Genomic DNA, 23,495 nt, shown 5'->3' on the forward strand with positions numbered 1-23,495 from the left:
TTTTTACATCTTCCAGTGATTATGTGAATTGGGAAATGAATCCCAGTTCTCAATGTGCACTGAAGTACTGATTCTGATAAAAATACTAAGGTAGTATTAACATTCTAAGGTATCTTTAATTAATCAAAATTCATTAAACCAGAACACCGCCTTTGTGTTGGTTGTAAAAGTCCAAATCTGTTTTGTACAACGTGCAACATTACACTACAAGTCCAAGAATTCCTCCATTTCGATCATGCCACTGCATTTCTTGTTCTTATAAGGAGTCTTGGCTTCTTTTCCATAACATGGTTACTCTTACATCTCCTAGTCTGCATATCCTATACATTCTACTCCACAAATAGAAAATGCAACTATTTGTTTTCAGTGTTGCTTAGTTTTTTTTCTTGCAAAGTTTGTGAAATTCTCACAAATACTAAAGTAATCACACAAAGTACCAGTAGTCCGGCAAGAGGGGTGTGTCCAAAAAAAAGTTGGGACTCAAACTAAGTTTCTGTTCTGAATTTGGGGATACATGGCAATATTAGTGACTGCTGCATTTATTGTATACATTTTAATTTAATCGCAAATAGCATATTGTAAACTGTCTATATTGCCACACACACTAATATTCAAACCTGAGGTGGGGGGCATTTCACTGTCACTTCTGGCTGAGAGGAGCCTGACAGAGACAGCTGTGGGATGTGCCTTTGTGGGCTTGTGTGTGGAGACCAACCCCACCCATATTTTGGCAATTTGAGGACAGTTACATCCTTCTTTGGGGGGGCATCTGTGATGTGGAGTGCTGGCATCCATACTGCCGCTTAACTAAATTGCTGTAAGTCACAGATAACATACCCTGCAGCCTTGCGGCCCTCGCCTTGTGCATCATGAGGCCTCTAGTCCCATAACACTTACTCTCTCTGGCGCTGACTTTTTTGGTTCCCATCATGGTGAGGGGAGCGAAGGGGGGCAGTGGCCCAGACGCCTATTGATAAATACAATAGGCTTCTGACGCAGGGAGAGTGGCTGATGGAGGCGAAGCAGGAAAAAGATGGCCCAACTATATCAGTGGTTTTTAAGACAGTCCAGTACACAAGGACATCCTTGGAATATAAAGTGGATGCACTGGCAACTGACCTGAACCCAGTCTGTACTGACTTGCATAGTGTCATTGAAATAGTGGACAATATGGAACATCAGACTCCAGATACTGCAGGAATCTCTGTGATAATTCCAGAGTGACAGAAGGCCTCCGGTGCAGGGTGAAAAAGCTAAATGCACATGTGTAGGATGCAGCGAGCAGATTGCACAGAAACAATATTCGACTAGTGGGCCTCACAGAGCACATGGAAGTAATTGTCCTGAAATTTACCTCGAGAACTGAATCCTGGAACAATGGCACCTGCAGAGACGTTCAAATTATTTCTCGACTGAGAGAGCCAAGTGAACTAATATGTTTCACCTGTTTGATTATAGAGACTGGGACATGCTGCTGCGGCACCGAGGAAAACTGGCAAACTGCACTTCAAGGAGGCATGGATAATGTTATTCCCTGATTAGACACAACAAGGGAAGAAGTCTTGGCAGTCCTTTGAGGCAGTGAAGTGGCGATGCAGGGACTGCAATCTGAAATACATGATGTTCTACTCTGCTACACTGAAAATACGGCATGAGGGGGCATTTGTTCATGGAACCGGGGACTAGCTGGACAACGACGACGACATGGCTGACTGGGGGTCTAGACAGGAGAAAAAGACAACATGCCTGACAAGGCTGGATCACGTGGCGGAGATGCTTCTGAGTCTCCTTGTGCCATGCACCACGATGACATGTCCGTTTCAGAGCAGAACTTAAAGACTTTGCGAACAATGAGTAGCACTATTGCCTCTGGTTTGGGCTGACTGTAGGGGACTTAGAAACCCTTATTACCTCCCCTCTGCATACATGTATAAATAGTCCAAGGATGAGATGAAATTATTACCATGGAATGTTAGGACCATTAATCATTATCGGGAGAGATTGAGGGTGGGAGCATACCTATGCAGGCATGGCATTCACATGGCGTGTCTGGAAGCCTAAAAACTGTGCCATATATGAAGGGGAGATTTCATTATGGGAGTCACAGCATACATGCAAAAGGGTGGGCATATGTTTCTTCCTGGGCTTGTCGTCAGCTACCACTGCAATACAATCTGATGAACAAGGTTGCTGTGTCATACTATAGGACCTTGGTGTTGGTAGGTATTTACGCCCCCATGTTGATTATGGCAAGCTCTTCCCTGCTCTTAGTCAAGCACTCACACCATATATAGGCATACTATCGATTCACCCAAATCCTGCATATACACATGGTATGTCTGCATCGCTTCACCAGGTGCTGGAGGACCTGAATTGTTTAGATGTCTGGTGACGAAGTAATCCACAGTTGCAGGACTGTACACACTATGCCTCCCCTAGCCACACCTAATCCAGATTAGATTGCATGTTAATAGGCCAAAGCCAAGTGTGCTGCTTCGTAACACACAAGGGGAGAGCAGTCTCTTACCACTCCCCGATATGTACATCATACTCGGTGGCCCCATGTTGTACACGCATACCTACATGGAGGCTTCCGGTGCCATTACAAACTATTTTACTTTGAACGGCAAGACGGCCAGCACCAGAGGAATAGAATGGGATGTGCTTAAGGTGGTTGTGCGTGGCTTTGCCAGCTCCCAGGTAACATTGTTGATAAAAACCCTGGAAAAATAACTTTCAGGCATTGAGAGGGACCTCTTTCACCGACAAAACACTACCAGGGGTGAATCCCAGACCGAAGCCCAGCTAGGCATTTTATGTACAGATATAATGAAGAAAATGATGGAGATGCTGGTGGAGTGATATCGAGCATACAAGGACCAGCTTGCTGGGAAATTACTGCAAATGTATCAGGAAGTGCTGAAAGTGGGCTCACTCCGACTGTCCGTGTGAGAAACATTGATAATGGTTATTCTTAAACCGCTCTCCCTCCTAAACACTGACAACAAAGTCTTGGGTAAGGCCCTGGCCTGACAATTGCAACCCATAATTGGCACGCTGATCAATATTGATCAGTGCAGTGTCATACCAAACAGGCGCATGGTGCGTAACTTTCGGAGACTAAGAGATGCCTCTGGTGAAACAAGAGCATTGAATGAATCTATGGCCTTGTTGTGTCTCAACACAGAAAAAGCATTGAACATTCCGCTTTGGCACTATTTGTTTGAGACACTAAAGGCCATAAATTTGGTCCGGTGTTATTGACACTGACTCGACTCCTATATAACAACCCTACTGCAAGACTGAAAACGAGTGGATTCATCTTGGCGGAATGGGATTTGGAATGTGGCATGTCAGGGCTGCCCCTTTTTGCCTTTGCTCTATGCACTGTTGCTTCATTGTTTGCTTTTGTGGAAACTTCTTTCTTGCCAGGAGTGCCCTCTGCATATTGTGTCCTATTATTCATTTTGTGCCCTCTTCTGCATTGATTTTTATTTGTCACGTATTTTTCCTAAGTGCTCCTTGTTGCTTCTCACTTTCATGGGTATCAGTTTGCTGTCATCTGCAAAGAGGAATAACCTTCTAAGTGTTAATAAGAAATTCCTTTAGAACTATATGTCCAAAACTGATCCTTAACAAGCCCAACTGTTTACACTCCCAAATGTGAGATTACGTCTGCAGCACCACTTCCGTACTCTCATGTAGCCAGTCCTAATCATGTTTACCCTTCTTTGGAACTGCGCACAGTCATCACTCTTCCCAAATTTGTGTCACTAGTTCAGTCAAGATCACTTAGGTTTAGACTCTGTTTTAGGAATGTATATTGAGAAGATCATACCAGTGAGACACCCCAAACATACTTGTTTTTTTGTTCAACTTTAACTTCCTTCAGGTATCAAATGTTGAAGAAAACAGTTCACTACCATTCACCATTCCTTCTTTTCTGTACTCTGCCACATATTGTAATATCCTCCATCTTTCAAGAAAAGTCTATAACCCCTTGTAAAACGTGTGCCAGCTTCATATAGATTTCGGCCATAAGTGATCAAACTGTTCAGTTGTTTTAAGATTTCATGTATATTATTTTTTTTAATGATTTTTGTTCAAAGTGTGAAATCTAGTTTCTAAAAGCAAGGTTTATAAACATATTGAAAAAGGCCAATAAATTAACATGTAGCATTATACCCTTCTTTACTATTTTGGCAGGGCACATTGTTTTCCATCTTTATAAAACAAATATTCCTTAGAAAATGCATGGTATCATATTTTATTGTGCCTGATTCTAAATTACACCAACATGTTATTACATTCTAACATACAAGTTGAGTGATGGGCATGGTCTCTGATATGCTATGGGAGTGAAAAATAATATTCATTATTCAAGGTATTTGTTATTTATTCTGCATGCTATTGGTAGATGGACCAGACTACCTAAGAGCAATATTATCTTTGGGCCAAACTAGTGGAGTGATTTTGTTCTATATTGTAACCTGTATGAACCACCTCCTGTAGGACTATATGATTGCCAAGGGTATGCATTGTCTGTACTGACTAAGGGTCTCATTACGAGTCTGGCATTCTTCAGACGTCCTGGTGGTACAACCTCCACATTATGACTCTGACAATTGGACCACTAGGGGACTGCTGCCACATTCCTGGACATGGTTCTTGACAGGGTGGCAGCAGTCAGTGTCATGGTCACTCACGGCGGCGCTGAGTTCACCGCCTCCGTGGTGATCATGAGTCCCCTTTTTGCCAGCCTTTTCATGGCGGGGCAGTGCAGGGCTCCCCCTAATCACCACCATTGGTATGCACACTGTCTAATATGGCAGACAGTACACATTCCAAGGGTGCTGGGGGCACCCTCTGCACAATAGCATTGGCCTCCATGAGGAGATGAGGCCAATGCTGCCACACAGTTTCCACTGTGCTGACCAAGTGGAAACTTCAGATTTCTGAGGTTTCTGCTGGTCAGCCCAGTGGAAACCTCATAATAGGGCAGCAGGGAGCCCGCCAGCCTTGTGGCTGTCTCCTCCCCACGAGTCTGGCAGTGCAGGTTTCGGACTGCCAAACTCGTGATGAGGCCCTAAGACTTTTTCTGTTCTTGGGTGATGAGTTTGAAACTTTACCTTGGTCCAGTCTCATCTTCTGCCTTAATATGATCTTAATTTCTTTAGTGTCTTAGTGTTTCTTAAGTTTGTTTTGGCAAATCACGAAAATGAAAAGGTGTACAGCAAAGCCAACCCTAGATATTATGTAGAGTATAAGTTGGCAGTGTATTGTGAAAATCTGGGGCAAATACATGATTGATTGATCCTTATTAGCCATTGTTGTAAATGAAGCGTATATTTTACTATATAATTTGCTTTCTTTCAGCCTTCCGGTAAATCTACTTTTGGAAGCAATACTTGCAGCTTTTCTGTGAAACCATTTATAATGCATGAATTTCTCTTCCAAGGACTGTTTATAAAAAAAAGTAATATAAAAGCCCCACCTCTTTTTTGTGGAAGTACAGAGCACACACCAAATAGTGACACATCTAACGGACAGCAAAATGCAGCTGCAATGTACTTGGCTTATAGTTGTAAACTAATGAAAGGGCTTTGCCATAAATCAGCACTCTTCCACAAAACATAAAGATAAGTGGTAGCCTTGTATAGTGATGTCCAGCAAACTAAGCAAGTAAGATAATACTGATATTTCTTATAATCCTAGGAACATTTAAGATCCTGAATGACGATGTTGGGAAGTCCAATTATGAGGCTATTCAAATGAGACCTCTTTCTATATATGTCCTGTGAGTGATTTAACACAAAGCCTAAACTGTATAATCCATATGTGTAAATCAGATTTCCCTTTGGGTAGCCTTTGCTTACATTTGACAGTTTGGCCTGAACAGAAAGGCATACCATCAGATAAATGTGCATACGTTATTATGTATGTCAAACCAAACCAAAAAAACAAGCAAAAAAATAGCAACTAACGATGGAAATGGTCAAAGTGGTGCCAAATTTTAAAAAAATGGTATTTAGGGTTCAGAAGATATTGCATTTAAAAAATCATTTACATAAAGTACATTGAGTTACCAATTCTTCAAATAAGTTTAGAAGGAAACAACTAAAATACTTGGAAGTACAGCATAGCACAAATCAATTGTGATCTAGGAGTACAGTCAGAAAGATATTGCGTCTGAAACTAGTAAGTTATTTTACTTTCTAACTAAGAAACTTTAATTTAGGTTATTTAGGTTAAAGAAGTGCTGAAGGTTGTATCCTGAAGCTAAATCGTCCAACATAATATTGATCAGTTAAACTCAAGATTTAAAAGCTTAGCGAACCAGATATGGCTACAGAGAGTGTGTTGGTTAAAAGGTAGTGATTTGCAAGGAGCACAGCTCATTTCTGTTAATGTAGCTTTCTTCAGGAGAGCTGTTGTTGGTAAAGTAAATAGGAACATAGGAGAGAGAGTCTAGCAATCAAAACAGGGACCATCCTCCGCTTCCCTTTAGTATTACTATCCTTTACACATGAGGAAAGCTGAGCAGCTAGCAAACTTGTTATAAGAGTTTCCAAATCACTTGTCTGAATATATACCAGTATGCAAAGGGATCTGCACCTGGGTAAAACAGTGCAAACCTTGAATCACATAGATATATTAGTAGGACCCTCTCCCACTAGTACCATCATTGGCATGCTTCATCGTTGGATTCTTACCCACTGCACCTAGTGTGAGTGGGTGGGCTCAATGCAGTTTGTAAACGTAGCTCTTACTAAATCCTAAGTGCAAGTTAAAAAAGCCTTCAGGATCATTCTTCTTGTTTATTAATTTGTCCATTTAGCTGGGATAAAAACAGTGTGATTTATAAAGGGTGGAACGACCCCTAACATCTATAATTCAATAAGATCAACATGTTTCAACCTATCTCAAGTGCTACTCAGGCTTTCTTCAGGACCTACTACATCATAGAATTTCTACAAATTATAATATGTACCAGTTCCTAATGCTGGTCTACACAGTGCACTAAACAGGATGCATGCAATCATACAGACCATATAGGACGTTTTCTAATTAATGGTCTCTCAAACAGAAAAACAAAAAAATATATTGTTAAGGGCTAATTACTTCTCCTGTTCATGTAATTGTCTCATGCTTATGCACACTTCAATTCTTGTGTACAAAGAAAGAATGCAGTCATGCAAGTTTCCTCAGACGATAGCCTCAGCATATATGCACACAAACATACCCAAAAAAATAATAAATAGCCAATAGTATTCAGCATGAACATGCTAGTGTAAATCAATCCATACATCATGTCTATGACACCAACATAAGTCTTAAGAATTCAGGGTCCATGAGGCAATAGGGGTGGGACGATCCCTGTAGTCACATTCCATGAAGGTAGAAAACATAATAATTACCTAATAAGAGGAAGGAAGTTGAATGTCATGGTGACCCCCGCACTTACTACACCAAGCGATATCCTCCTCCATTTAGAGTTTAGTAGCTGCGAGGCTACCCTCTCTTGTGTGAAGGTGGGTAAAGTAAAGCAAGAAAATGGTACCCAGATTCCATACAGTACTTATTCAGTCAACAGAGGAAGTGACTGCCTCTGTTCTAGGAACTTTCAGCTAAACTGATGCTCAAAAAGGAGTTTCCACAGTATGCTTCAGGATGCCTTGGAAGTCTGTTTAGGAGTTTCTCATCAGTAGTCCTGGGCCAAATTCATGTGGGCAGTCATCCACATAGTAACAGTGACAACTAGTTAGGAAATGGGGAAGCTTTTTCCTGCAAGGGCACCCCTGGTTATCTGCCCAACACTATGGCATTACAATTATATTTACTGCTATACTAAGAAGAAAAGAGGAATAACTCCTTCCAGAGAGTAGTATGACAATATTCAACAGAACCTGCAGTGGTCAAAGCAAAGCTGTGAAATAAATGTTCCATCTCTCGACAAGCTGGAAAAAAGTCCATGTCATCGTCTCCCCCTTATGTCTCTTTAAATACCTTAAAATCTTTCAAGCTTTGGCAGAGCAGATGGCACAGCAGCTCCATCTGCATATTTAATGAGTGTTCTCCAAAGCCGAGGTGTGACTACTATATATAATGTCATCATCTAAGAAATACATTATTAAATGCTAAACCTTTAATATCTTCTTAGTGGATAGAGATCATTGAAAGCAAGATCGATACACAGTTTAAATGCAGTAGCGGCTCGCAGGAAGCAGAAAGGGCAGGGTGGCGCGCAGGGGGAGGTAAATAACAATTAAATAAAAAATAACACATCTCCATCGCCGCTCTTCTCCATCCACTCCTCTGCTGGCTGCAGGAACAGGCTCCCAGCCTGCCGTGCAACCAATCCTGATGCTGCTCTGAGCAGCGTCAGGATTTGCTGGGAGTGCCCAGCCAGGGTGCTCCCAGGCAGACTGGGAGCCTGTGCATGCTCTCTCCAGCCTGACAACTGTGTTGCTGGGCTGGAGAGACCCTACAGAGCATGTGTGTTTGGCTGGCCCGACATAGCCGACCAAACATACATGCGCACAGAGGGGAAGTGATGTGCACTCCCCCTCAGTGCTTGTCACTCCTGTGGCCCTGCCCCTTTTACCAAAAAACAATAATAAACACAGTTTATTATCATTTTTTGGTCAAAAGTGTGCAGCTGTCGATGCTGGCGGAGGTTGACGCTCCTCCGCCCTAATGGAGGAGCCGCCCCTGTTTAAATATTATTTGAGTGACTGCCAATGGCATGTCAGATGCATTTAGAGCAGAAATACAATTTTAATAGAGGTAAAGCCATAGGCCAGCAACAACTAGACATCTGTGTGGCACACAAAGAGCAGACAAGGAATTATGGCTACATAGAAGTATTCCTATTCCCTAAACCAATAGCTTTGTAAATGGCTGTAATATTCTGGATTGTTAATTCAGGGGAAGATTCTGACAAAGTTCCTAATCCAGTATCAAAAGTAGGGCAAAGCAGAGTTTCAATAAAGAAAAAGAACCTTGAGCTTTCAAACTAGATACTAAAGCACATAATAGGAGGTTTTTGTCAGGGAAATGTATGGTAACTTTTTAAACAATGCATAACAATACTTAAATCATGAGAGTTAAAAAAAACATCAGTTTAGTAGGCAGAAACATATCACTTATAAAATGACATAAAAATGGTCACAATCAAATTTTGAGAACCAGAGATACAATTTTGAAAAAAGAATATAAGTCATAAAGCACCATGAAAACAAAGTACCACTGATCTGGTATACAAGGAGCGATGCATAGTTTGAAGCCTGTCTTGTTGGAGTGAGTATTGGACAGATCTTGTGGATTGCAATTGTCAAGAGTTTTATCTTATCTGTTAGTTTTTTCTTTTCTTTTAAGCCCACTCACTGGTGTGGCTAAAAATCCTAAACACACCCCTCTCCTGCCCTCTCCTAATCTAATCAAGGGGGAACCTAATTTTCTGGGTTTGCAGGATGTGGGGGTGTTGCTGGGTTGCTCCAAATGTCCTTCTCTGCCTTTGAAAACCAGTTTGGCAGCCCTCCCCCTTCCTGCCTCACCATCTACTGAGGGGAGATCTCCTCCCACAGGCACATCTCTTTGTGTGAAGCCAGGCCACTTCACACCTCATCAAGGCAGCCTGGCCAGGCTGCCAGAGGCTGGCCAATCAGAGCACAGCAGCAAAAACACTGCAGGGCTGAAGTTGGCAACTTTTCAGGTAAAGTTTAAAACTCTTTACCTGAACAAGTTATATTAAATCCAACAACTGGAAGTTGTGGGTTTTATTATAACAATTAATTTGATACCAAATTATTGGTATCTGTTACTTAAGGGGACTTTTAAAATTAAAATAAAGTCTCCCCATTCTAGCCTATGGAGGCCATTCACTACAATGAGGGAAAAACGTATTTGGCTGTTTTACCTCACCAGGGCTTATAAAACTATTTTTATAAGGTCCCTGCTTATAGTTACATGGCACCCAGCCCTAGGGGCACATAGGGCACACCTTAGGGATGACTTGTATGTAGAAATAAGGTAGTTTAAGATTTTGGAACTACTTTTAATTCCAAAGTCGAATTTGCATGTAACTTTAATTTAAAAGCAGCCAGCAAGGCAGGCCTGCCTTTAAAATGACACTGGGCACATCAGCAGTGCACCTATGGGGGCACTACCTATGCTGGGGTCCCTAAACCTCTATGTCCTACCATATACTAAGGACTTATAGGTAGGTTGACTTAGCCAATTATAATTAGCCTAATTTGCATACTGATTTTACACAGAGCACAGGCCCTGGGACTGGTTAGCAGTACCAAGGGCACCATCAGAGTCAGGAAAACACCAGCAAAAAGTGGGAAATGGGGGCCTCTGCAATCAGGCCTGTTCTCTCACACAGTGTAGCTGCCAAAGTTGACCTGCTGCTGGGATAAATTTGTCCCCTTGTCTCGATTTCAAGTTTTACCTTCAGACTTCATCAGGTTTTAGTGCAACAAATTCTGCAGTTTGAGGAAGGGCAATTTAGCTGATGATGAGACATTATACTTGATTTCACTTGTTGTGGTAGCCTTGAACTTCCTACCATAATACTCCATTCTGGACAAACCAGCAAATCATATCTGGTGAAGCTGCATCTTTTGTTTAGGGACCTTGTGTTTAGGAGGTCGTGGGCCTTAAGATTTCAGGGAGGAAGGCCACTCTGTCCTGAGGGCTGCTGGATACTGCTGAGAAAGAATCTTGACCATGGAGAAGTACCATGACTACAGACACAGGAGTAGAAACTGGTTACTGCCAGTAGGCCTAACCAGCAGGCTGTGAGGAGCCAAAGGGCTGAAGAGAAGAGCCTGAGCTCTTACTAATTGGAGGGAGGTCTGTCAAAAATCAATTTCTGAAACATATGGAACATTTTATTGGTCAGGTGACCCATATTGGATACTCCTGGGGGCTAGGGATAAAACATTCCAAACGCCCATGAAACTTGACTCAGCTGGGCTGAAGAAATCATTATTTGAGTGTCCAACTTGTACAGAGTCTGCCTGATGGGTTCCCAGTGCCACCAAATTTGTATGAAATCAGCTTTATAATGTATTTAACAAAACCTGCTAAAATTGATAATTACAATAATGAGGAATAGTGTCTGCATAGAAACATCCATGGAAAAATATATTTTTGCAAACAGGAGGCCTTTACCTTATGCAGTGCAAAAGAAGGGACGTTTTGGTATTCTTTTGAAAGGCCACATCAAAGGAAATAATAGCATGTCTTACTTTGGTAAATTATGCACCCTGATCTTGCAGACTTCTTGGTACTATTTATTTGTGATTTGGGTAAAGCCAAACATGGCTTCTATAAATACAAAAAACGTTTATTCTATAAAGTTTTTGATATGATGTTGCTCGCAGTAGTACTCGACTGTAATGGCAGTTTTTAATGGATATTCCTACAATCCCTTGTAGATGGTGTAAACCTTAACTGCACCCGCAAGTGGCTGTTATGTCATTGGTATTATAACAACACAGATATAGTATACCCTTACCTAAAAAGTTAGCCAGGCCAATTGGAGCTAATCAAAATTGGGGTTAGGCAATTTACTGCATTGATACAGGCCAAAGTCGATGCAGTGGGGATTGTTTAATGGTTTGCCATCGATTACAAAATGAGAGGGAGACCCCACAGAAGATACTCTTTCTATTTCTATTTCTTTTTTTTATAGATTTGTGAAGTGTGTGGCAACCGAAAAAGGGCTTCCCAGCTCTTGCAAAATAGAAAGGAGAAGTACAGCCGAACCGAGTTAGAATTGCCATATCTTAAGTTGTTTGCAGAAAGTCTCTTTTGTAGGCTAAGACCTAAAGAGAGCTGGACATAGATTCACAATTCGGGAGCAAGGTACTTAAAGGAGCAACCTCCCTGTCTCACACAATCAAAATGGGGGGCCGCCGCTTGGTTCTGGGTACATGAGTGCAAGGCTCTGGTGGGACAGTAAGTATGAACCAGACTCCCAAGGTACAGTGGTCTTGTTTGAGACAAAGCTTAGAACATATAATAAAGGGCCTTAAATTTGAACCATTTATCAATGGTGAGTCAAAGCAGATCACAAAGCTGAAGCAGCCACTTCTGGGCAGCTCATGACTGTTCATTACTGCATGAGTGAACGCAAAGCAGTGCTTTTCTGTAATTCAAAACATAATATTTATGATACCTAAAGGAAGATAAAACCTTTGAGACATGAAATCCAACTTTACTCCTTTTTAATGTTTTTCCATTCCTGTGCTTGAAACAACCTTTCATATAGTTGAATAATTCTGAGTTTACAATCACAATTCTGTTCCCCGGGGGAGCAGGAAGGCGTTTGTAATAATAATAATAAACAAAAAAGAATTGAATAATATTAATAATCGATGAAACACGTGTTAATTTCAAGCAATAGCATATTCAGTGAAGTGGGAAAACTTGAAAGGTTTGATCCAACATAGAAGCGTTCCTCTGGCCATGAAACGTTTACTTAAAGCATCATACATATGGAAAAAAGTGAAAATGTTGTAAAATGTTACTATTGTAGGACAGTCTAGCACGACTGTATTTGCATGACATTTACGATTGCAGATATTGCTAAAGCACAGACTAATCTTGCATAAATAGTGTTCCAAAGAAACGATCTGTAAACCTCATGAACCAGTCGAATTTACAGACTGCAAGGCTCCTTCCATTCAGACATCAGGAATTCGTTCATAGTTTTGGCAGCCATTTCACATTACTATATAGTAAGAGACCACGTGCATTGAGGGTCGCTTTTCATCCTTTCAATGATTGGAAACCTACGTTGATTTTTCCATCAAAAGTTTTAGCCTGAGAAGCCAGCATTCAAAGAACACTTGTCTAAAAAAAATCCACGATTGGCTGAGGTGATCTCCAGTGTCATCACTTTCACAGTTAACAACAAAACATTGAGCAGGTGAAGTTCTGAATAATGAAAAATCTTTTGAATGCTACACTAGTCTTGATGGGCAACGTAATTCGTATTTCTTAACAAAGGTCTCATTTCATTTCAAATGTTACAAAGTTCGGAGCTTTTCTGTGATATATTGAAGAAACAACAAATAATTAAAAACAGTTTGAGCCCTTTATCTTCTTCCCAGTGGGTACAGATTTGGCTTATTCATCTTTTTCTCTATAAAGCAAAATCGCATCCCTACAGGGGGCATCAACTCATCATGCATTCATCTCAAAACATTTACATCACTGGAGATAAGTGGGAATTATCAGATGGGTGGGCATTGGTGTGTCGTGTGGGTGGCATGGAGAGCTAGGGACAATGGGATAGTTAGCAAAGGTGTGGGGTGGAACCTGCTTTTACCTGAATGCTTGAGTGAGAAGAACATTTTTGAAATGCAAGTGGATGATCAACTCATTAGAAATACACCAGAAGGTCAAGTTACTCTGTTTTACTTTTAGTGCTTAAAATGGGTGAAATGGGCGATAACTACTGTTTCAAGCTTTCTCTAGGTAATGTGATACACACTGACCCACGGTCTAAATGAAGAAGAGGAGCTGCAGCCATTTTAATCCATTAACCAAAGAGGAAAATTTCCAAGTTTAACAGTATATTTTCCATTCCCTTAACATTGCAAATGTATTTTCTTTCCTTCTAGGTATGAGAGCCCTACGTATTGCAGACTCCCCAGAGGATTCTGCACACTGTCGGGTTCCTACAAGCTCTAATGCACACTTCAAATGCAGGGGGCACTTTGATCAGAAATTGTTGAGCACCTTAAACAGCAGAGATCCTACACCACAGTCCTCAGAGCCCACAAAGGATGGCTGCTGGCTTCCTGTGGCAGAATGTGGTGTTTGCCCTCCCTCCTTTGCTCTAACCATTTTGTCTGTCTATCTCGTCTTGTAGTCAGTTTCCAGTCAGTGCCATTAATAGTTTCCTTTCCATGCCTAGAAGGGAACAATATATTTTTAGAACAATCAAAAGTGCATTTTTAATAAATGTCACACAATCCAGATATACTATATACTTATGGAAAACAGTGGTGTGCTTTCACTGTTTATCACATCTTGAAATTCAAGTATTGTGAAAACAATCAAGGTCTAAGGGGAGATGCATTTTACCTTTAAAGCTCTTGGCTGCCCTTTCTACAAATGTATTGGTTCCCTTTGAAAGCTAACACTGTGCCTCATTTCCATTAATGTTAGTTTCTTTTTTTTTGTTTGCAACCTCTTTTTTGCATGAGAATGCTGAAAACTAGCAATAACCTTAATTCATTTCTTTGTGCTGTTTTAATTTTCCGTAGAGCTTTCAACCCTTCTCTTTCAGATCCAGGTAAAGTCATGTGTTCAGCCATTTTAAACGCTGTTACTCCTGTTACTAAAACATGCCAACTCTGATTGAAGGGATGTTCTAGACTATATGTTGACAAGCACAATACAGATTGGTCTCTAAGAGATTAATTGTCTGCCCTTCCCCAGGTCTTTGCTGGACAGTACCAAAGTTGGGGAGAAAGTGGAGTTGGCTATTTCCAGCGTCAGTGCGGAAGTCTTGGAGCTGCTATTGGAGTTTGTTTACACAGGTTCCCTGATCATACATTCGGCCAATGCAAAAATCCTCCTGGAGGCTGCAAGCAAGTTCCAGTTTCATACTTTCTGCAAAGTGTGTGTGTCATTCCTCGGTAAGTCCACTAGCATCATGTCTAATATTGAGTTCACACAGGGCACTCCCTTGGTTTGCATTGGCGTGCATTCTGAATTTGGTGTGCCTGGTGCAGACCGAGACAAGTATGGCTGATTACACCAAAAACAATGCACTGCTGAGGGTATGAAATCTGACAGTTTGCGCTTGCAGTGAGGAGAGATCATTGAAGAAAAGCAGTTTGCCTCCTAAAAAGGGGTGCCTTGTGGAGCACACTGACTGTGTGGTGCATAGTTACTGTTTGCAGAGTCTTTGTCTCTGCATGTATCTCTGTTTCATATTTGCACGGGCCTCCCCACGCACCATCTAGGAACAGCATGATCCATATTATAGAAGATGCAACACAAGTGTCTGCGTCTCCTTCTGTGCCCTAGTGGCACTAAAGGTGAAAGCACACACGTTACATCCACTGGGTCATTTTTTCCAATATTGCTAATGCGTCTATCCACATCCAGGAATGAAAAGAGAGTTTCAATGTTGTGGTGGTCCATGGAAAACATGCTCTCTGGAGAGGATGAGGATGATTCATTTTATTAGATAAATTAAAAATACACATTCATGTTAAAGATCTGTATAGAGGCCTGCTGTTAAATGCCAACTAACAGGACTCTTCCTCAGACCCAAATTAACATAATTAATAAAAAAAGTTTTTTTACATCAATAAGAACTCGCAAGATGACGTAATGGCTTTGGCCTTTGACAATAATGCATGTTGTGACTTGTGGGTCATGATTTTGAGCTGGTAAAACCAACACAGCTTTTCAATATTCCAAGGTCAAAAAGTGGAGTACCCTTACAGTGCTTAGAAAGACTGTGCTATAAAACACTATATAATTATATAAATACAGTTATTATAGGGAGAAAAATGTTTGGGAAGTGATGACTCAGCTATCTTTTGTAAAGTTTTGTGCAGGGGGGCTGCATCAATTTTTTGCCCCAGGGATCACAGGTTAACTGACTTACTCATCCATTGGACGAATGGAGTTGTAGAAGATGTCTCTCCTAAACCGTTTTTAGCTGCAAAGGATACTAGTAGGATAGGGGTTTTCTGCTTCCTGGGCTGAAGGGGGCACGTGAAAAAATAAATTCTTCTTACTGCATGTAGATTTGAGTGAGTGAGTTCTAACTTGATCAGTGGAATAGTCCATTGAATTCAGCAGACAATTGAAGTGGTAAAAACATGTCAGAACCTACTGATATGAGTATATGCTCAATAATGTTGATTTTTCTAGTAATTTATGAAGGAAAGTCTTAATTTTATGAAAGACATGCAGCAAGAATTGAAACCATAATAGGAGCCCGCGGTCTTGAAATAAAATTTGGAACAGTGTTTGTGCTCAGAGAAGAATTTAGTTGTCAATACTGTTCTGCAGCAGGTTTCATCAGAAAGAACTCATCCGACCTCTAGTTTTCCAATATGCATTTTAGTTAACCCCAGCTAAGAATGTTCGGCGTTCTATCAGTTGGATAGTGCTTCATACCACTGACCAGGCATTTTTTTTTGCATTTCTCAGGGATAGGCTTTGAGTGTGACAGATATGCCCTAATGTGGTTCCTGCGCTCACTGTGATGTTTACTCAGTTTGCATGTCACTAAGGAGACCCATCAAGACTGAACCAGTGTTTGTGTTCCTCCTCTAATTGAGACATTGGCTGTTCTTTTGGAGCAGGAGCAGGTCTGATTATCATATGGGTGCTCTGTGAAATATCTTAATGGGCACAAAACAACAGAATAGAGTAATGCTCATTTAATTATGAGTGACTGAGATGAGTGACATCTTTGCTTTTCATACCACTGATGTTGCACAGAGGCATTCTCCTATGTGGTTGCATAAGAGCCTACTCCATTAATTTGCATTATTAGTAGAGTGTAGTTTTATTGTGTGGCCTTGGGTATTGTGAGCGTAAAGCTGAAAGGGAGACATTTGGAGCCAGATTTATAGATTGCCGTATGAGTTACCCTGTCACAAACGCGACGGATATCCCGTCTGCCGTATTACAATTGCCATAGGTTATAATGCACTTGTAATAACGCAGATAATATGTCCATTATGTTTGCGATGAGTAACCCATCTGCCAAACTATAAATCAGGTTCTTGGTGAGGTGGAACCATCTCTTCGTATAGTATAATAGTAAACGTGTTCTCAGACAATGACTACACACAATATCATCATTGACAGCTAATTCTATTTTTAACTTAGTACTTTGATCTGTAAAAGTATGAATATTTCTGCCATTCTTTACGAACATAGGGAATTAAGCAATTTGAATCAATAATTTTGGAAAGTTTAATGTCTATTCCGCATCCACTGGACTGCATTTCGTGGATTAAGTTTGTCCAACTGCATGTTGCAGGTTAGTCTGACACCCCAGAGTTGTGGACATGTGGATGTGACAACTTCTTTTTGAGACTTAAGATTCTAACTTACCCATAACTCCTTCCCCAGTACAGCTTTATATTTTTAAGACCTCCTTTTTTTTGTTCCCCTTAAAAAATTGTATTAGGTAGGTTTGTGTATATAATTGTATTATATCCATAGACCAGGAGAATCAAGACAGCCTGTTAGACGACTTTTAAAATGCCTGACTCTATCACAGTGTACATTACTGGAACGATACTACCATAGGAACGCCTTTTCAAGAAGCGAGTAAAGCAATGCGGCTATTGTCTTTTCTTTATTTAAAAGGCAGACCTGCATCAATTCGATGACATTTGTTGTAATCGATTGAATGGCACGCCACTGGGGCGGTTTAATTAAATCTATGTCTATAATGTCTTTATGTTGCCCTTTTCCTTGCACTGATCACAAAGTTCAAAAACTCTGCAGGAAAACACGTGCCTCCTTTAACACACATTGTAAAGAGTGAGTTGTTTTCAGCCATTCAATGGTCTCTCCCGCAGGCAAGTGTTCTCCATCTGTGACTCTGCCGCGTGAAGCTTACGTGTCGCAAAAGAAGACACACTGCCTAGTATGCAGTATTACATACATAAATTATCAATAATGCTGTACCTTAAGTACACTTTCAGCGAGACTATATGCCAGAAACTCAAATGGCCAGTGTCCTCCAGGCACAGGTGGTAAAATGCATCCTTGTGCAGTAACAAGAATTCCCAACTCCACAGCCTACTGTCGAGCACGGTGTCCGTTTTCTCCCACAGTGCCCTGTGCTCACATCCGGTGGCCATACACAGCTGGTGTTTCTCAGTGTGTGTGGCCTTGAGTCGCACTATTACTCTGAAGCCTTGCTATCAGACCTCTATTAGCACGGCCTCAAAAGTGCCCTCTTGCCAGTATGCTAAAAATCATTTGTTTGTTTTATATGTGTTTTTAGGATTATTGTAAATTAATAAGGTTACAGTGTGTAGGAGGCTGTTATTGTTACCCTAAGCGTCAAAGGGGCAGTCAAAACCTTGTATGTTGCCTGCAGATCAGCGGACTCTGCATTTTAGTCCATAGGCATCTCAGTTAGAATTGACATTTATGATGGAAAGAGACATTTAGTATTGAGTAGAATGTGTCTGCAAGACCTCAGGGATATTTTAACCACAACGCGTTTTACAATCCTCATATGGCAAAGGGAGCAAAATGATCAGCTGTTTACAGACAATAAGATTTCTGATTTGAATTTAGAGGACAGAAGACGTCTGAAAGCCCAACTGTCAAAAAGTCTATAATTTCATTATATGGATGTATTTGAAGAATTCTTAGAAATATAGGTAGTTTGATCTACATCACATCAGAAAAAATACAGAAGGCAGTACCATCTGTCATCATGCCATGTTTGGTTTTAGATGTTACTGAATCATCAATATGGAAATTAAAAAACAAAGTGCATTGTGCAACCATTTCGTTACTTTTCCCACCACCAGATGTAATCTGCACGTAACATTTCAAAATCTGGACTTTTTAAAAAAAGTTCACTCTGATTCCTCTATTGGGGGCACATTGTTAAAGCGGGGACTACCACTTCAGTCATAACTGTAGAGGTGGCATAATCATCCCTGTTATATGGATATACCGTAATACTTCAGTATAATGTGGAATCCTATTACGATATATGCAAAGAGCTTTTATAGGGTTTTAAGGTATTATATTTGGGTATTTTATTTCTTATAATGTCCTGGAGTGGACAAAATGAAGCTAGATTTCTATTGTATTTTTTCTATTATCCAACCGATCTTTACTGTTATGTCTGTCTACTTCTGTCCCTCAGTATCTCTTGGCTTTTTATTCCTCCAGTTTCCCCTCTCTTGTTGTCTTGTTGCCTCCTCTCCCACTGAAACACACGCTCCCCTCGTGAATGTTTTTGTGATTTTTCTTTGGGTATGCCCCTGAAAATCGGAAGAGGATGTTTGACAGTCAAAGAATCTGCCTGCTGCAGTGGAGTCCCCTATAATTCTGTGTGCTGCCAATGTTCCTAGGTCATGCTTGCAGTGAAAAGTGAAGCCAAGCCCACAGTGCTTATGTGAAGTGACCCCGATCTGGAGGGATAGGAAGTTGCCATTGTGAGACTCCTCATGTGATGGAGTGGGAAGGTGCTCATTGCCCAGCAACAACCCAGTGATGCTGTGACTCATGATAAACTACTGCACACGATGTGTGATGAATGTTCATGTTGCACCCATGTGCTGACTCTTGAATATTTATGTAATAAGAAAATAACGCTCAATCATTTTTAGGGATATTACGCTTTTCATACCATTTTACATATATACTGAAATATACCTTCAGGTACGGTGCAATTATATTACTCAGTTTGATAAATGATTTATATAAAATCATTTTGAAATGAACTTAAGTCGGAGTGTGTGACTTTACACACTGGAATTTAATTTTATGATAATTAAGTGCACTCACTACGACTCTCCCTTAATACATTTTCTTGTTCTTCAGAAAAACAGTTGACGGCAACCAACTGCCTCGGAATACTAGCCATGGCCGAAGCTATGCAATGCAGCGAACTCTACAACATGGCGAAGGCGTATGCTCTACAAAACTTCCCGGAGGTGGCTAGTCAAGCGGAGATCCTTAACATCTCCAAAGAGGACTTTCTATGCTATATTTCTAATGATAGCCTGTATACTAAAGCTGAAGAACTGGTGTATGAAACTATGATCAAGTGGATTAAGAAGGACCCCAAAACCAGAGCACAGGTATTTACAAACAAGCCTAACCTTTGCCTACTTTGTGTATTTTAGAAATGTCTGGCCACGTGCATTGCTTTTCCTAGCATCTAGTCACACGTGTTTTTAGTAAACCCCAGAAAGGAATTGTACAAAACTAAAATAATACATTTTTCTTGTAATTTGATCTGCTTGCTGTCGGGTTCTAATTAGAGCAGTAACTGACTCCTAAAATTACTCTTGCTTCATGTTAAATTGAAAATGGGGCCTGATGCAGAAAGGGAAGTGTAAAAAAGTCAGGAATGTACTGCCTTGGTATTACTCCCACATTTTGTAGGCACATTTTTGACTTTTAAACTCTCAAAGAGTTCCAGGAGGATGCCTGGAAATCCATGTCAAGAGGTATGCGAATACCCTCAAATATGGGCCCTGGTGCCTATGTTGCCAACTTTAGAAGCTTGCCACTTCAGTTTTTGACAAACACTTCCCCAAAGAAATTGTGATACTGGGTCTCACAGTCTGACATCAAAATCAAATACATGTGAAATGGGGCTGTAAATCTTTGAAAATTGAATTAATTTTGTAACTCTAATGTTTAAAACCCCACTTAATGTACAAGTTCTTGTTTCATCTCCCACCTATGGCTAATGCTTTCACACACATCTGTACATAATGGGTATTTGGGTGTTCACCTACCTTTGCTGGTAAGCACTGAAATAATCTCAAGCCTCCTTATACCGCTGACTTTGTCAATGACCAAATTCGCTCATACTGGTGATGTTCCTGTTTGCTCAAAGATGACATTCTGCTATTCCTTATTCTGTAAATTAGGATTGCGAATCTGCTCCTGCAATTTAATTCATTTGTGTGCTTAAATTGATGAAAGGTGTGCAGATAGGTTTTGTGGGTCATGCTCCTAATATTCTAATTTAAAGCTAAGCTGATTAAACCAACCAACTCTGTGAAGAGACAACCAAGATATTTGTAATAGGAGTCAATTACAATGAAAATTACAAGAGGAGGAGGCAGATGGGAGAAATATAAAAAGGTGATCTGAAAAGATGCTTTTCTCCATACCATGTGATCCACTGTGTACCTCCCAGGAGAAGAAAGGCTTAATGCAGTGCAATAAATGTTTGGATATAAATTAAATCTAATTTTCCTTGCTAGAGTCACATCTTGGAAGCATGCAGGACAGTAACACTAAACTGTTACATAATATTTGAACATATTTTGAAAGCAGCACACAGACTTGCCTGGCAAATGCACAAAAAATTCTTTTACTGTGTAGTTTGGGAACAAAATATGGAAAGCATTTTTTTTTAAATCCATAAAAGAAATCAAGGTGGACAGTGGACTATAAAATTCTCAATACATGTGCTGCCAAAGCCAATTCTTGTTTTTGGCAGAAGTGTCAAGTATATACCAATCTCCGTACACAGCTTTACATTTAATTTATTTTCAGGGGAGAGAGCAAAGTGGTTGGTGGAAGGGGGTGGGGGAGGTGTTTAGGCCGTAGATGTGTGAAGTCGTTTGGCTGTAGGTGGTTTATACTTAGGTTAGTTCCTAGAGGAACTAGCCTGGCCGTTTTTATTTGCTGTCCTGGGTACTAACGTACATACAATCTGCTGTAGGGCTGTATAATTTAACTTTGATAATACTTGTCTCTTGTTAGAGGCTTTTGAAGGGTAGTCTAATGAGTGTGAATTTTCTGATTCACATTATACAGTGGCCAGGAGATGTTTGCTTGAAGACCGAGCAGGTCCCTTTAAATTTGTCTCCCCGGAGTTAACAAACACCTTGGTTACCTCTACATATTTTCAATTGAAAGGATTTGTCCATCATTCCTCTACTATTTTCTTCAGTTATGTGCCTCTTATGGTTATCAGAATATTGAAGTGGCATGGTGCACTATACACAGTCCAGTCAGTTATGTTCTCAATGATAAAAGTAAGTATAATTTAGAAATAAAGGTATAGCTGCAAAGGAAGGGCATGTGACTTATAGGTTACAGGCAAGTGAGAAGCATTTGTGACCATAACTTGAACACTAATGTGCTTCACACTGCAGCAAAAGCTTTTTTCATCTGTTTCCCACACTGACTACACATATGTGCATATTTCAGATGGGAGAATTTAAGGGTCTGAGGAACTGAAGAATCAAATGACTTCAGGACCCCTAAGCCCACTCCAGTTGTCACCCATGTATCCGTGTTTGCAAAGTTGTTTGACCTGACATCCTTGCTGTAGTATTCCCCAAAACCCCAAACCCTTTGCCTTCACTCCTTGATTTTTACTGAACTCATTTTTGTTGCCATTAGGACTCTGGACACTTTACCTCTGCTAACCAGTATTAAGGTGCCTTCACTCTCTCCTAAAAACGTGGTAATATTGGAATACACCTATTTGGCACATTTAGTTTACTTGTAAGTTCCTCCTAAATGGTACTACATGTACCCAGGGCCTGTAAACTAAATGCTAAATTCAACAGCTCTCATTATGTCACCCACTAAAGTAAACTTTTTAAACTTGTCTCAGTCCTCCTATCTCAGCCTGTGATGCAGTTTTTTAAACTTCCAATCAACCTGGTGAAATAAACCTTTTGCTAGGCCAAAACCTTCCTTTTTAATACTTATAAGTCACCCCTAAGGTAGGTCCTAGTGGCTCACAGGGCTGGGTGCATGGTACTTAAAAAGTTGGACGTGTTTACATTTTACATGTACTGACAACAAAACACTCCTAAAGACACTTTTTTACTGTTGAGGCCTAGCTCTCCCACAGAATAAAACTGGGTTATCTTACTACATTTAATCAGTACTAACTTCAGATTGGGGACCAATAGGGAAATGTGGTTTACAGTCAAATGAACTGTAAGGTAAATTCCTCTTTAGTAGTAAAGTCGAATTTTAAGTTCCAATTTTAAAAATGCCACTTTTAGTAAGTTTGCATTTTTCTGTCCCAGCCAGCTGTGCCTGTATGCCAGTGTCTTAGGGCACATGACTGTGAATGGCTCTGCTGGTTGGGTTTGAGTATGATTTTAGACATGGAAACAAAGAAGGCATTGGTGTGAGGGGATTGCTCTTCCTGATAGGATCATTAGGGATGATCTGTCCTCTACCCTGATTTCACTTCAAAGGGCTTTGCCTACAGCACACACAAAGGAACGTGACACCAGGCCCGCCCTTGCCTTTGTTACCCTAGATAGTTTGGATCCCGGACCAGGGGAAGAGGAAGAACTGACCAGAACCAATTTTGGGTTGAGAATTTCCCAATACTAAAACGTGTCACAAGGTACAAATTAGGGACCCTCAGACCCTCTCATGAAAACACTACTGAGCTTGTGGAAGACTCGCAAGATTGACTTCCCTAGTGCCAGACGGACTACCCTGCTGCTGGAAGGACTGGCTTTGTGTCTAAATAAGGAGGATCGGACCTGCCTGCCCTGATCCCAGGCTACTCAGAGTGCTTCCAAGGGTCACAAGATTCCAGAGGCCTCCCTGCAACTGCCTAGCTGACCAGCACCAGCTGGACGTACCAGAGCCCTGCTTCTAACCTCTGCTGGAGTGTGTCCTGATCCCCAATAGATGCCCTCCAGGTTCTGGGCCCTTGGCTGGCGTCTTTCTGAACTTCTCCTCCTCAAGAATAGTTAGAAATTCTGATTTTAGGGCTCCTTGTGACCGTCAAGTGA

General features: G+C 40.8%; 1 protein-coding gene across 4 annotated transcripts in view; it reads left to right on the forward strand.

Annotated features, from left to right (window-relative positions):
• Positions 1–23,495, forward strand: part of KLHL29 (kelch like family member 29) — a 1,044,731-nt gene that overhangs the window by 868,907 nt on the left and 152,329 nt on the right. For all 4 annotated transcript variants that reach the window (XM_069236009.1, XM_069236012.1, XM_069236010.1 and 1 more), the window contains 2 exons: positions 14,464–14,663; positions 19,579–19,838. In XM_069236009.1, the coding sequence (XP_069092110.1) occupies positions 14,464–14,663; positions 19,579–19,838 (460 nt within the window). The remainder of the gene's footprint in view (positions 1–14,463; positions 14,664–19,578; positions 19,839–23,495) is intronic.

Source organism: Pleurodeles waltl, chromosome 5, assembly GCF_031143425.1.
Source record: "Pleurodeles waltl isolate 20211129_DDA chromosome 5, aPleWal1.hap1.20221129, whole genome shotgun sequence".
NCBI classification, from domain to species: Eukaryota; Metazoa; Chordata; class Amphibia; order Caudata; family Salamandridae; genus Pleurodeles; species Pleurodeles waltl.